Below are 14,884 nucleotides of genomic sequence, written 5' to 3'. Positions count from 1 at the left end.
AATAAATAACTCGGAACTTTCTTTTTGGTGATCGAAATATTGATAAGAAAAGTAAAATGGTAGAAAATTGTGGCAAAAAAGACAGATCATAGGATAACTCAATATTTCATTTAACCCGTCCGATTGCGTGAGGAGTCACGAGTGACGTGGTGACGTGTGCTGAGGAGGGATAGTGGCAACTTCGCAAGGCACTAGTGGTAACTCGGTGTTGGGAGTTGTTACTGAGTGGGCAGGGCGTCCTCATACTGGCGTAGTGGCTGGCTAAGGCTTGATTGAACAAAAACACTACATTGTGGAAGCATTGAGGTGTGAGGTGGAAGTAAGAGTGGTTGGAAGAACAGGAGGCGGAGGAAGACGGACATCTAGAGGCGTAAGTAATGATGACTTGTAAACTCTTATTGTTGTGAGTCGTTTTGTCGTTTTTGTTCTATCGCTTCTCAGATCTCTTCCTACTTTCTTCTCTCGCTCTTTTCCTTTTCTCTCATCTCCCACTTTACTTGTTGCACTATTTGGCTTTTTAGTGCACTTTATTGATACGTCGGGTTTTCAATTAGCAACCTTAGTGATGCTAAAGAGGCTTTGGAGCGATGTAACTCATAAGGGTGCCTCTTCTCAGTTAACAGTCTTACCTGCATCAGATAATTTGTTAAATTAATGTACTGTACGGGGGGCTCAAATGGCTGTGCAGTGTTCCTTGTAATCGCGTCACAATGGTGGGTTGAGGGGTAGGGAAAGCCGCACATGACCAAGTTTTTTTATTATATATATATATATATATATATATATATATATATATATATATATATATATATATATATATATATATATATATATATGTAAGAGGGGCACTGGCCAAGGATAACAAGAGGAGCGAAAAAAAGACCCTCTGAGGTGCCAGTCCCAAAAGAGAGGTCAAAAGGATCATCCAAAATGGGAGGATAAATGCCTTGAAACCTCCCTCTTGATAGAGTTCAAGTCATAGGAAGCAGAAAATACAGAACCAGGCAGAGAGTTCCATCCAGAGTTTACCAGAAGTATTAATTGATTTACTGGTAAAATTGCAGTTTAACACAATTCATGTCACCCTTTTCTCCTCAATCACCAACAAGCATGAGTGAGAAAGCAGAGTTTTAGGATGGGGAATTTATGCCAGATTTGGACACAAACGAGAAAGTCTAAGGATTATACGCCATATTTCGAAAACTAGGGAAATGTCTAGCCTAATATAATGTTACCTAACCAAACCTTGGTGCTTTGCCCCCACCCCCCCACACACACACACACATGGACTCTCCTTAAGGACACAAAGCTAACCTAACTTAAATGGGGGGGGAGCTTTACCCCCATAGACTCCCTTTAAGGATACTAATCTAACCTTAACCTAACCTAACAGGGGGGAGCTTTGCCCCCCATCCTCAGGACACCTCCTTAAGGACACTAACATAATCTTATCTAACATAACTGATGGACTTTACCCTCTTGGACACCCCCATAAAGACACTAACCTAACATAAAAGTACAAACGTACCTCGGTACTCGACCATAATCCGTTCTGAGGTGGTGGTCGAGCACCGATTTGTTCGAACACCGAAACCAATTTTCCCATAAGAAATAATGGAAAGTATTTTAATCCGTTCTTACCATTAAAGAAAAATACCTAAAATATTATAAGAACGTGTATCTAAACAACAATAGAACGTAAATGTGCACAAGCAGTACATGATAAAGATAAATAAAGCAGGTCGAGACACTCGTACACCACTTTCATATTTTGCTATAATTTCCTTCTTCAGTTCAATAGTGGTCCTCACTGTTTTCCTCTTTGCCTTCCCCTTATCACTGTCTTTCTTTGGACCCATTATTAAGGGCTAGAGCAACACGAAAAAGTTTAAATCTGGGAAGAAATACTCGAACAAACTGCGTACGTCTTACTCCGCTGGCGGTCTGAGTCGAACTGACGCTTACCCGCTGGCCGAGAAGGGCCGAGAAGGGCCGAGGAGCGCGTTCAGGTCGACTCGGCTAGTCGAGTACCAAAAATCTGTTCGAGGTCCGATGCATTTTCTACTCGAATTTTTTGGTCGAGCACCGATTTGGTCGAGTATAGAGGCGGTCGAGTACCGAGGTACGACTGTATACCTTAATAGGAAGTGGAAGATCCAGGGTGTGGTTGGTTGACCTCCTCTTCCTCATCCTCAAAGGGTACTGGCACCACCGATTGTTCAGCACTCAATTGATTTCAGCAAAATTTTGGGTGATGTACACCTGTCTTGCTTATGGAACTGCATGATAAAATTCTGGTATTTGAATTTGTGTCCACTGCACTTGGCTGCCATTGTGATACTGAATACCCTTGCAGATAACTGGCTGACTGCTGCAGCAGCCACATATATGCATGGTGTTTGGCCAAAAATAATTGACATATTGGCTGGAAGTAAATGATGTTCTAATATGCCATTAAAGACAGCTCACATTGTCTGAACAAAAGAGATACAGGTTAGCATGTGCCATTTCATACTGGAAACCAACATACTAATACACACTACCAATTAAGCCAGCACAGGGTTGGGAGGGTGAGGAAATTGAGATAAATTTTTAAAATTTGTTTGCGAGTTGTTCATCACTTGCTCCATATGGTGTATTAGAAATGCTCAGAATCATATGATCTACAACTTGAGCATGATCATAAGTGCCATGGATATATTGTGTTGAACTACATGGCAGCTCTGGCTTTGGAACATTAACGGTTTGGGGTCACTTCTACTGAATCCATTTTTCATATACTCATTAACCAGTAAAATCTTTCTCCCTATGGTCAAGTTCCTCTCTTGCCCCAGACACTGCTTTTTTGTATATCAGAGTTCTAAAACTTGGTACCTTAGGAATGGATTTTTAAGGTGCTATAGAAAAGAACTGCCAATTAATCATGTATTTTTAAATAAATAATTTGGTAATAGTTTGTCATTCCAAATATATAAAGTAATTTCCATTGTGGTTATAAATTTATACACAACAAAAAAAATAAAGGTGATCATGAAAATAATGTGATATACCAAAAAAAAAAAAAAATCCTGACTAACTGTTGCTTATCCTCTCCTTGGCCTTACCATCTGTGCATCCCCAGGGGACAGGAGACAGGAGTTTGGGGGCTGTACAACAGTATTTGCTTACTCTTGTGGGCTCTACGTGTTGGCAGTGAAACTTGCAAGACTGGCACTAGTACATGCTTGGATACATGAGACACATTTATTTTTTAAGTACAGGATGCAATACAAAGCTCAGCTAATTGTTGGACATGCCTCTCAGGACACAGGAGACAAAGACTTGCTGTGCACCTCTCATACCCTGTCTCTCAGCTCTGTCTTATTACCGACTCTTGACAAGCTGCACTACTCAGCAGCAGGGAAGCCTCACAGTCAGCAGGATAGCTTCCTCTCACAGCTCTTCCTCAGGTTGGCACACTGGTACTACAGCAGACACCTCACAGAGGCTTCTCCAGCCCCTCCCTCCCTCTCTCTCTCTCTCTCTCTCTCTCTCTCTCTCTCTCTCTCTCTCTCTCTCTCTCTCTCTCTCTCTCTCTCTCTCTCTCTCTCTCTCTCTCTCTCTCTCTCCAGCAGCAAGGAGGTCTTAAAGCTAGCTTCATTGATGTCTTCCTCCATGGTTCTTCTCGGGCTGGCATCCTGGCAGCCAGCAGACATCTCACAGGCTGCCCTGTCTCAGGCACCACTTATGCCACATGTACATCTACCTCACTCATATCTGCTCACCAGTGTGCCATTCACCATTGCTTCTCAGACACATAGGCTCTAGACTCATCCCACTACTGCTTCCTTTGCTCCCTGCTGCTTCACCACATCCGTGTCTACCAGCCGACTTCTCAGACCCAGATTTGTCCTCTTCTGCTGCTGCTCCTCAACTGACCATGTCTGCCCCTTTCTGCTGCTGATTCCTGACTAAGCTCTCAGACACCTGCCATCTTCCTCTCTTACCTGGTTGGGGACTGTGTGGACAGGAAATCTGATTCATTCTCATGCTGCACTAGCTGCATGTTGCTGGACACAAAAAAGACAGACAGTTGTAACACACCATTGCACATTCCCCTCGTGGCATGCACTCACCCACATGGCACAAGCATCCTGCCACACAGACAACTTCATGTATCACCCTACCTACACATAATAACCCACTACATAACTATAATTTAGATTTTTCATGAAGCATAAACTTGCTCTGAGTGAGTGTATGCCAACAACACCAGATCCATTCAGGTTATTTTCATCAAGTCCTCAGTCTCTTATTCAGTTAGAAATTAAAACCACACATCAGTTTATGAATGAAGCTATACATATGAGTAAGTTTGAGGTGGTGTGGCCACATGCAGAGGAAAGAGGAGGAGTACAATCAGCTACACAGGAGTGTTGTTACACTGTTAATTGAGTTTTGTTCATCATTCATGTTATGGCAGATTCTTAACTGTGACTTATTTCTTATTGAAATACAATAGTTTCTGTGATTATTAAAACAGATGAACTCGATTGATAAAATAGATTTATCACTTCATGTTGATTTTTTTTTTTTTTCCCAAAACATTTTGACACATAATTCATCCTTTTTGTTAATTCTAGTTTAGAACAATATTAGATTGTTTTCAGCATATTGATCATTATCAATTATTATTATTATTATTATTAATATTAATAAGTATGTTCATATAGAGTGACCTAAAAAATTTCAAAAGCAAAAGCTCTGTTTGTCATAATAAATATAAAAGTGACATCAAGATGATAAAAGCTCTTTGTTTGTCATTATAAATATAAAAGTGACATCAAGATGATGATGTCATCAAGCTGTTGAGAATGGACATACTGTGCTGCTTGTCTATTTTTACTCTTATGATATCGTTATTATTTTATTATGATTACATTATTATCAATTGATCTTTTCATGAACCATGTAGGTTATATAGATGTCTATTTTTCATCTCATTTCTGGGCCCTTGGATGTTAAGTTGCATGTTGTCTAAGTAGATTACAAATTTCTTGAAACTTACAAGAGTCAGTTTCAAAATGGAATGTGACTCCTTGACCTTAAAGCACAAATAGTGTTGTCGAATAATTGTATATCAGAACCCTGAATGGATCATTGTTCAGTAAAATTAAGTTGTTAATGATTTTAATATTTTCCAGATTCCCCAGATGATAGTTATGTACTAGCAGCTGTTCACAAGAAATCGAGGCAAGATGGTAAGTTCTTTATTTAGAAAATAAATCTTAAATTGAAATTATATTTATGTTGGTGGAGTTGAAGTAGTTTCACAGAAAGTATTTTTACTTTTACTCATATTGTTCCAAATGGTTCGACAATTGAGGCTGAAAATATATGACTGTCTTGGTGATGGCCTTGGCTTGATCAAGAAGTGTTGCATTCCAGGTGGAGCTTCCCATTGTATTCAATTCTGGATTACTTCCTTGTAGTGCTTGGGTACACATCAATCACCTTTCATGGTACTCTCACGGCTGACTCCACTTCTGCTTTTTCAGTGTGCCAATTTTAAAACTTCAAATATTTGTGGAGAAGAATGTGTTGTTAATTTGTCCAGGTTAGCAGAGAGTTCAATTGCAGTGACACAGTTGGTGGCTACCTGCCACCTGCCAGTGCAAACCAAAAAATATTCTTTTAGAAACATGACTCATATCTAAATAGTGATTCACTAATAAAGAAGACTGGAAACAGAAAACAAACCCAATCATCCAACAGCAAATGAGGAAGATCAGATCAGTATTTATTGTAGATATTCATTAAAGGAAAGTATCAAGCAGTGTATACTTAAAGAACTCATATTCTGTAAGATTGTGCTACAGTTAGGTCATCTTATAAAGCATAAGATAACATTTAATTGCCTTAACATAGGTATTGGATTCAATCTAGATAGTACTGTATGTTTGATGTCACATCAGCAGTATGCCACCTATCAGAGTGTCTGTTATATCACAGGGATTACAAAAAAGAACTTTTGTGTACAATATCCATTGCTACTGACTGGTATTGTTGTACCAGTATTGGTAGTGCAAATGACACCATGCAGTGAGCAACAATGTGATGGTCACCTCAGCTCATCATGAATTCCAGTGATTAACAACAAAATGATTACATGCCATGTGTAATTGTACTCCATTTTGTGCACAGGGTCAGCTGTACCTTCCCTTAAGCCTTCAGAAGCTAATCTTGGATGTGCATCTGCCTTCCATTGAAGGAGTGTTTGAGTTACTTATAGAAATGTGAATCATATCACTGTTTACAGTAGTCTAAACTACTGTGATTAGCCTAAAAACATTTTACTTTGCTTTGGGAGTACTGAAGGCAAGTGTAAGGCAGTGGTGAGGACTAGTGATGGTCATTACTAATGTGCTGTCTGGAGATCCTGTACTTAGGTGATGTAGACTTTATTCTGTCATTTAAAGTAAGTGTCATTACTAATGTGCTGTCTGGAGATCCTGTACTTAGGTAATGTAGACTTTATTCTTTCATTTAAAGTAAGTGAGGATTTCACTTAGATCTGCATATTAGCACATAAAAGTGAGAAACATTTGAAACTGAATATGTAGAGTCTTCCAAGTCTCTATCCAGGCCTCCTTCATTACAGTTCAGTTAATATTCTTATCTCTTTCATATACAAATTTTATTGATGAGTTCCTCCATGTCTTTTTCTATGAAATACTTGACCCTCATTAGGTCTGAGATTAGCTGAGAAATCAGCTGATAGATCTTCTGTTTACTGGTTCACTTGATTGTGTTCTTGTGCCAGCTCTTGATGGGTGTGACTTTAATTAACATATCAGAACAGGGAAATAACATAGAAAAAAAAATTTCCTGTCACAAGAGAAGTACTTAGAGAAGGAAAAAGCATTGGAGATATACATTAAAATTTCATTAACTTGTGCAGACTGGGCTTCAGTTTTGTAAAGTTAGCATTCTTTCAAGTAATTCATTGTATTGAAATAAATAGAATTGCAGCTAATAGAGGCTTTCCTCATTTACTTACTGCAGAGAAGTGTTCAATCATGGGACATGTTTGGCAAGATGAAGTAGGCTCTGAGTCATGTTTCTCAACACTTTTCTAATGTAATACAGTACACCACACACTGAACTGCAGAGTTCTTGATGTACCAAATCATATAACACATCCACTGCTGTCATTCTTCTGTCATGGTCACAGAAATTGTGACTTTGGCAACCTACCTGTCAATTTTGGCTGAAACTGTGTATGCAGTATGCTTTAGGTATTCATAGGTATGCATAGGTATTCATCAATAGTAATAATACATGATGGCTATTTATTTACTATTTGAAGTTCAGAATTGACTATGGCAGATTTTGCCATTGCTGCCTGGATATTATAATTAATAGTTATAAGTTATCCTAAATTTAGCATGCTGTTTTACACACATGGTGTTGGTGGATAGATTGCCAGTATGTTATAATGAAACCTTCAGTCCTTATGATTGTGAGTGTAGCCAAAATAACCTGCTAAATACTCTTGATATTCCTTGTAGTGCTGTAAAAGTGGTGTCTATTGTAGCAAGTTAGGCAGATTTTTTTTTTCTCTCTCTCTCTCTCTCTCTCTCTCTCCAGAAGAATTACCACCTTAAGTATGCTCATATTAGTATAGTTTTAAGTTCAGACAAAAGTAAATATTGAGGAGTTGTATAAATATTTCATTGATAGCTTACATACAGGCCAGAGAATTAATATTCCTTATAGAACAATAAGATCACATAAGAATGACCTAAGTGGGTGACTTGTAGGTTAGAACACTACATAGGACTGAAAAGAAGGTACACAACAATGAACTTAATTTGTTCCAATGTAGTGTTTGTTATGGCAAATGTGCATTATGGCGACTAAAGGACCTATGGGAAAAATTGCTTCCAGGGAACCAGAAAATAATATAAAAAAATGCACAATAAAAAAAAAAACATCAAAATGAGCACATTTGCTCTACTAAATTTGAGATAACACAACAAATATATACAGTACCTTCCTGAGTTTCATGCCTAGTCCTAAATTCTAACCATCCCGAGTTTCATGTATTATCACCCAAAATTTTGCGCTGCTTTGACATGTATAGGTCACATTTACCTACTGTTGGGGTCACACATATTCCTACAGTAAATCCCGCCTCTCTCTCTCTCTCTCTCTCTCTCTCTCTCTCTCTCTCTCTCTCTCTCTCTCTCTCTCTCTCTCTCTCTCTCTCTCTCTCTCTCTCTCTCTCTCTCTCTCTCTCTCTCTCTCTCTCTCTCTGTGTGTGTGTGTGTGAAAGCAAGAACAATCTTAAGGATTACTAAATAGAATGGGAGAGAATTTAGAATTAAAATAGAACTATGTATATGAGTGAAAAATTATAAAGCAGAAACTGCATAAAATGAGAGAGAGAGAGAGAGAGAGAGAGAGAGAGAGAGAGAGAGAGAGAGAGAGGTTTAACTCCTTTGTCTCTTTTCTCTGACAGAGGGAGAGGGATTTGACAGGGAGAGGGGTTCAAGAAAAGACAAAAAAAGGGAGAGGAAAGGAAAAAAGGAGGAAGAGACAGGTGCTGGATAGGTAAGCAGTGGTTCACATAGCTGGCAAGTTGATCTTGCGAGGTTTATTTTGTTATTCTGATTACATTTTTATTAAAAGTTCAGTGTTAACATGAATGGCAAGTTCACTTACTAGTTTTGGTTCATTGTTCCAATTAAATTTTTATTAAAATTACAGTGCTCGTGCTAGTGGCAATTTTGTTATGTCAGTTTTGGTTCATTATTCCAATTAAATATTTATTAAAATTTTGGTGCGCTATTGCAGATGTACGTTATAACAACCGTGGGTTTTTGTGTACCTTGCTGTGTGTATGTATATATATATATATATATATATATATATATATATATATATATATATATATATATATATATATATATATATAAAATAGAGAGAGAGAGAGAGAGAGAGAGAGAGAGAGAGAGAGAGAGAGAGAAGACAGGGGAAGAGGATTTATTGTCTTCACTATACCGAATTGGTTAGAACAGTCAGGAAGTAAACAAAGAAGGGTAAAAACAATTACAAATTAAAGGTAGCTAGCCAGACGAAGACAAAGAACAGAGAAATAATAGGCTCAATAAAGGTATTTGATGGAGGATTGGTTAGTTCCGGGGAAGAGATGAGCAAAATCTTGAATGAATATTTTTTTAACAGTTTTCACCCTGAGAAATATGCAGGAAATGCTGGGTAGTGAACATATTTTTGGAGCAGAAGAGAATGAGAAGCTGACCAATATTTCCATAACTAAGGAGATAGTGGAACAGGAGATGTAGGCTAAAAAAAAATTCAAGTCACCAGGACCAGACAAAATATATTCCAGAGTACTTAAGGAATACAAAGAGGTTATTAATGAACCACTAGTTACTGTCTTTAGGAAATTGCTAGACTTAGAAGAGGTACTGGTAATATGGAGGTGAATGTAGTACCCATCTTTAAGAAAGGAAATAAAACATTAATCATAGACCTGTCAGCTTAACTTCAGTTGTAGATAAAATAATTGAGTCAGTAGTCATGAGGAACATTAGGGAGCATTTAGACAAGCATAACTTGGTAAATCAGTCACTTCATGGCTTCATTAAAGGGGAGTCTTTCTTGCCTTATGAACTTATTGAGTTTTTACAGTAGAGTTTACGAGGTGGCAGATAATGGGGATAGTTATTATGTCCTACACCTGGATTTTAGTAAGGAATTTGATAAGGTACCCAATCAAAGGCTCTTGAGAAAGGTTAGGGCACACAGGATAGATGGGAAGATGTTAGGCTGGATAAGGTCATGGTTAGGAGACAGATGACAGTGTTATCTTAAATGGCTCTAAATCCAAGTGGGATCAGGTAATTAGTGGGGTGCCACAGAGATCAGTTTTAGAGGCATTGTTGGTTTTAATATATATTAATGACATTGGGATTAGTAGTGATTTTAGTAAGTTTTTGGATGACACAAAGGTAGGTTAATTAGGTTGGTCAGATTTGGATGTCATCACTTTGCAGGCATACATGGATAGGATGAATGAATGGACAGACAGATGGCAAAAGCAGCTTAATATTAAAAGATGCAAAGTACTTAGCATAGGTAAAAGAAACCCACACCGTAGGTACTCATTAAACAACAAAGTTCTGGCACGTTCAGGAAAAGAATATTTAGTAGCTCTGATTTCCGTCAAAGAAAACAATGCATAGAGATCAGAAATAAAGCAAACCAGGTATTAGAATTAATTTTTAGGAACCTTAAAAGTAGAAGTCCAGAAGTAATGTAAAAGTTATATTTGGTGCTGGACTATATTACAAGAAAGATACATGTCTATTAGAATCAGTACAAAGAAGAATGACTAAAAGGACACAGGGGATGAGTGTTGTTCTTTATGAAATAAGGCTAAAGCTATTAAATTTCCATTCCTTAAAAAAACCTTATGTTAAGAGAGGACCTGATAGAAGTCTTTAAGTAGTATAGTGGTTATAACAATGGTGACATAAGGAAGATTCTCAGGACCAGTAATCAGGATAGAACAAGAAGTAATTGGTTCAGGCTTGAAAAATTTAGGCTCAAGAAAGATAGGACAGAATTGGTTCTCAAGTAGAATGGTAAATGAATGAAACAGTAATCAGGTTGTTAGTGCTGAGTCATTTCAAGGAGCTTTAAAAGATTAGACAAATTTATGGATGGGGATGATATATATACAGGGACTGCCATGTGTAGGCCTGGTGGCTTCTTGCAGCTTCCTTTATTTTCTTATGTTCTTGTGTTCCTTAAAAGGGATATAGTGTAAACGAAGCAAAGAAAGTTTTGATCAATATGTAAGGTAAAGTAATATCAATTTGAATTCTTCATCATTCTGAAAGTAAACAAAACATCATCTGACTGAACTTTAGTCTGGAGGTTAACTTGCACACATTTGGCTCAATAGCAGCTGAACTTAATATCTGGTCCTCAAGTGCTTAGTGGAGCTTGTACATAGTATGTTTTCATGAACCAGACACAATTATTTCATATCCTTACACATCTAAAAAAAAAAAAAAATAAATAAGAAATCAGTGGACTATTTACAAGTTTATATGTTTACGTGAACTTCTATGAGTTACGAACTGCAGATTATTGAAGCATGATTCAACGAATTTCATTGGCTTAGAATAATTTCTTGAAAGTGAATTATAGTTACAAGGTGGTGAAGGCAAAGCATAAAGTTATTTAATACCTTGTATAGCCATATGCCAATCCTCCATATAGCCTTACTCATTCTCTATCACTGGTGTTCCCTAATCTGGAATTTCACTCGGTTTTGATTGCTGCAGATGCAGTTTATGCTGTTATTCAGCCGGCAAGGGAAGCTGCGTCTGCAGAAGTGGTATGAGGCACACCCAGATAAGTTGAAGAAGAAGATCACCCGAGAGTTGATATCCACTATCTTAGCAAGGAAGCCCAAGATGTCCTCCTTCTTGGAATGGAGGGATCTCAAGATAGTGTACAAGAGGTGAGTTTATGTTTACATAGTATTGCTTTATGTGCATAACTGAAAGTGGGAAATCAAGCAGGAAAATTTACTCTATTTATTCAGTGTGTTATTCCTGTGCTCCCATCATACTCTGTTTATTCTGTGTGTCATTCCTTTGCTCCCATCACATTCTATTTATTCTGTGTGCCATTCCTGTGCTCCTGTCATAGAAATGCAAGATAGCATACTGCAAATCTAAGTCCCTGAAATTGTGTATGATGCTAATCTAGATACATGTGCAGTCAAGTTCGGATATAAAGCAATTAAGAGACAGAAAAGTTATAGAAAGTCTTATATGCAGTGGAACCTCAATTACCAAGCTTCTCCGTTTTTGAACAACTTGTTTTTTGAACAAAAATTTTAACTCATAATTTCTCTTGTTGCCATACCACAATTCAGTTTTCAAAGTTACTTGATTTCAAATAGTGCAAGACAGCAAAAGCTGCCATTTATTACTAAATTATAGTTTCTGTAAATACTTCCTTTGTTTTTATATATTTGGAGGAGAGACACAGAGGTTAAGACAGTAATTCAATCTTTTGAAATAAGCTAAATGTGATCCCGTTGAAAAACCTTGATGTAAACAAACAAGGTTCGTTGTTCAGGGGTAATCCTGAGTTCCCTGTGGCTCTCTTTATGACCCACAATGCCATCACTACTGCACAACTCCATTTTCCCAGTAGCTTTTCCTAGCAGCAAGATGTCTATGTGTTATGATCACCTTCATTTTGGCAGTGACTGGGTTGGTCATCTGTGTCACTCTGTAAGGCTTCCCTCACTTGATCAGTGACAAACAGAATGCCTGCATGGTCTAAACATTTAGGTTATTTCAAAAGATTGAATTACTGTCTTAACCTCTGTATCTCTCCTCCAAATATATAAAAACAGAAGTATTTATAGAAACTATAAATTAGTAATAAATGGCAGCTTTCGCTACATCTTGTAATATTTGAACTTTGTTCAAAAACCAAATCATGGTATGGCAACCAAAGCAATTATAAGTTAAAATTCTTGTTCAAAATCCGAGCTGTATATATATATATATATATATATATATATATATATATATATATATATATATATATATATATATATGGTACCTTGACTTATGAGCTTAATTCATTCTGTGACAGAGCTTGTAACTCAACTTGCTCGTATGTGAAATCAATTTTCCTCATTGAAATTAACTGAAATGCCATTAATCTGTTTGTCCCCCCCCCAAAAAAAAAAAAAAACACCTCAGTTTTTTTGTTACATGTTTTTAAATACAGTAAACTATTAATATAACAAACCGCAGTTTACTGAATTTCTGGCATGAGGACTCCTTTATGGCTATCAGACACTCATTTTATTTTATGAAACTGTTCACAAATTATGGCATATTTCAGAATAATTGAATGTTTTATTTTACTAACATCCTAGGTCTTAAAATGCGGGACAGTTGGCTGGCACACTGTCAACTCCATGTTTGATAGATGAGTTGTGGCTGTGTGACAGCCGGTGAGTGACCTTAACAATGGCTGATGATGGATCTCTCTCTCTCTCTCTCTCTCTCTCTCTCTCTCTCTCTCTCTCTCTCTCTCTCTCTCTCTCTCTCTCTCTCTCTCTCTCTCTCTCTCTCTCTCTCTCTCTCTCTCTCTCCATAGGTGTTCATTATATTGAGGGTTTACTGTAAGAAAATGTATCTATAAATAACATATGTACAAAAACACGTGAAGTGAATGATTGAGATGAGAAATGCTGGGAAGATGAGGCTCTTCAACTGGATCACACTTAACTTATTTCAGAGATTGAATTACTGTCTTACCCACTGTGTCTCTCCTCCAAATACATAAACTACAAATTAGTAATAAACAAAAAATTACTAATAAGCGGCAGCTTTTGCTTTGTCTCTGAGTATTTGAAATCAAGTAACTTTGTTCAAGAACTGAATTATAGTATGGCAACTGAAGCAATTGTGAGTTCAACACTTTGTTTGAGAAGAGAATTGTTCAGTAACTGAGGTTCCAATATATATATATATATATATATATATATATATATATATATATATATATATATATATATATATATATATATATATAAACAATAAATCCTCAAAGTGAGTCAGAATGTCAGTGGCAGCTGTTGTGTCAACTCAAAACACTTGTTCTTTTAACATTTTGCCTATTGCTGGATAGTTCTGTAGTGACTATCATTGAACTTCATGAAGCTCTTCTATGCTTAGAGAATATTAAGAACAAATTATAGTGTACACCTCTCATAATGAATCTGTTGTTCTAGAGCCTCATTCTTTATGACATTTGTTTTGTAATGGTACCCTTTCCACCAGGGGCCAACAGGGCTAAAAATGTGAATGGTGTGTGTATGAGTGTGTGGTGCTTTGTTTGTGCCACTACATGTTTGATTGTCAGTCTGGTACATAGATTGTTAGAGTCTGTTGAAAATATGAATATATTTTTAAAGAGATGGTTCAATAAGGTAGATGACCACTAAATATTTAATTGCTTACTCGTCTGCATTGGAGTGGCTTTGTGATAACATTACAGTGGTCAGACACAAATCACAGCTTTTCATTTGGTTACCTGTGGGTTAATAATGTAGAGTGTGTACAACCCTCAGTGTTCTTCCTACCCTTCTTCATCCTATCATTGCTTTTTGTCTGTTGAGAAATTATACTTTGGATCACCATGTCATGTTTTTTTTTTTTTTTTTTTTTTTTTTTTTTTTTTTTTTTCTCTCTCTCTCTCTCTCTCTCTCTCTGTCTCTCCAAGTCATATCCAGATATGTGGATATGATTTTTTTTTCTTGAATACTTTTAAAATGTGTGATGTGTATAAAAGTTTAATTTTTAATAGAACTCTTGTACTTATTCTAAGAAATATATTGTATATTTGAAGTTTTACTTAGTTTGGTAAGAAAATAGATTTCCAGTATATTGTTCTTCATGCACAGTTGAATGAATTTATTATATGTATTTTTCACATGACAAGATTCCTCGTGATGGCTTTTAAAAATACAGAAGGAAAGGGATTGGAAACTTAAATTTTTCATACAAGTTAAAACAGTTCTGGCTTTTATGAATGAAAACCTGCCAGGATGAAGGTAGGAATTTTATTTATCTTTGCTCAAGGCATCTGTGGTTGTGACAGGTATGCATCTCTATACTTCTGCTGTGCCATTGAGCAACAGGACAATGAACTTCTCACACTGGAGGTGATCCATCGCTATGTGGAGCTTCTCGACAAGTACTTCGGCAGCGTAAGTACAAGTCTTTATGTTGCGTAACATGTGGTATGTGCATCCTCCTTTTTGTTATACTTT

The 14,884-nt window shown here is 36.9% G+C and overlaps 1 protein-coding gene across 6 annotated transcripts in view; it reads left to right on the top strand.

Moving 5' to 3' along the window:
* The first annotated feature begins 140 nt into the window (after positions 1 to 140).
* LOC135102332 (AP-1 complex subunit sigma-2-like) overlaps positions 141 to 14,884 on the top strand; it is a 49,512-nt gene continuing 34,768 nt past the window's right edge. For 4 of the 6 annotated variants that reach the window (XM_064007397.1, XM_064007395.1, XM_064007398.1 and 1 more), the window contains exons 1-4: positions 141 to 370; positions 5,184 to 5,240; positions 11,361 to 11,539; positions 14,713 to 14,821. In XM_064007397.1, the coding sequence (XP_063863467.1) occupies positions 5,238 to 5,240; positions 11,361 to 11,539; positions 14,713 to 14,821 (291 nt within the window). In that variant the 5' untranslated portion in view covers positions 141 to 370; positions 5,184 to 5,237. The remainder of the gene's footprint in view (positions 371 to 5,183; positions 5,241 to 11,360; positions 11,540 to 14,712; positions 14,822 to 14,884) is intronic. The other 2 variants (XM_064007396.1, XM_064007401.1) reach the window with 1 other exon arrangement.

Source organism: Scylla paramamosain, chromosome 7 (assembly GCF_035594125.1).
Source record: "Scylla paramamosain isolate STU-SP2022 chromosome 7, ASM3559412v1, whole genome shotgun sequence".
NCBI classification, from domain to species: domain Eukaryota; kingdom Metazoa; phylum Arthropoda; class Malacostraca; order Decapoda; family Portunidae; genus Scylla; species Scylla paramamosain.
This window is presented reverse-complemented; position numbering and strand designations above follow the sequence as displayed.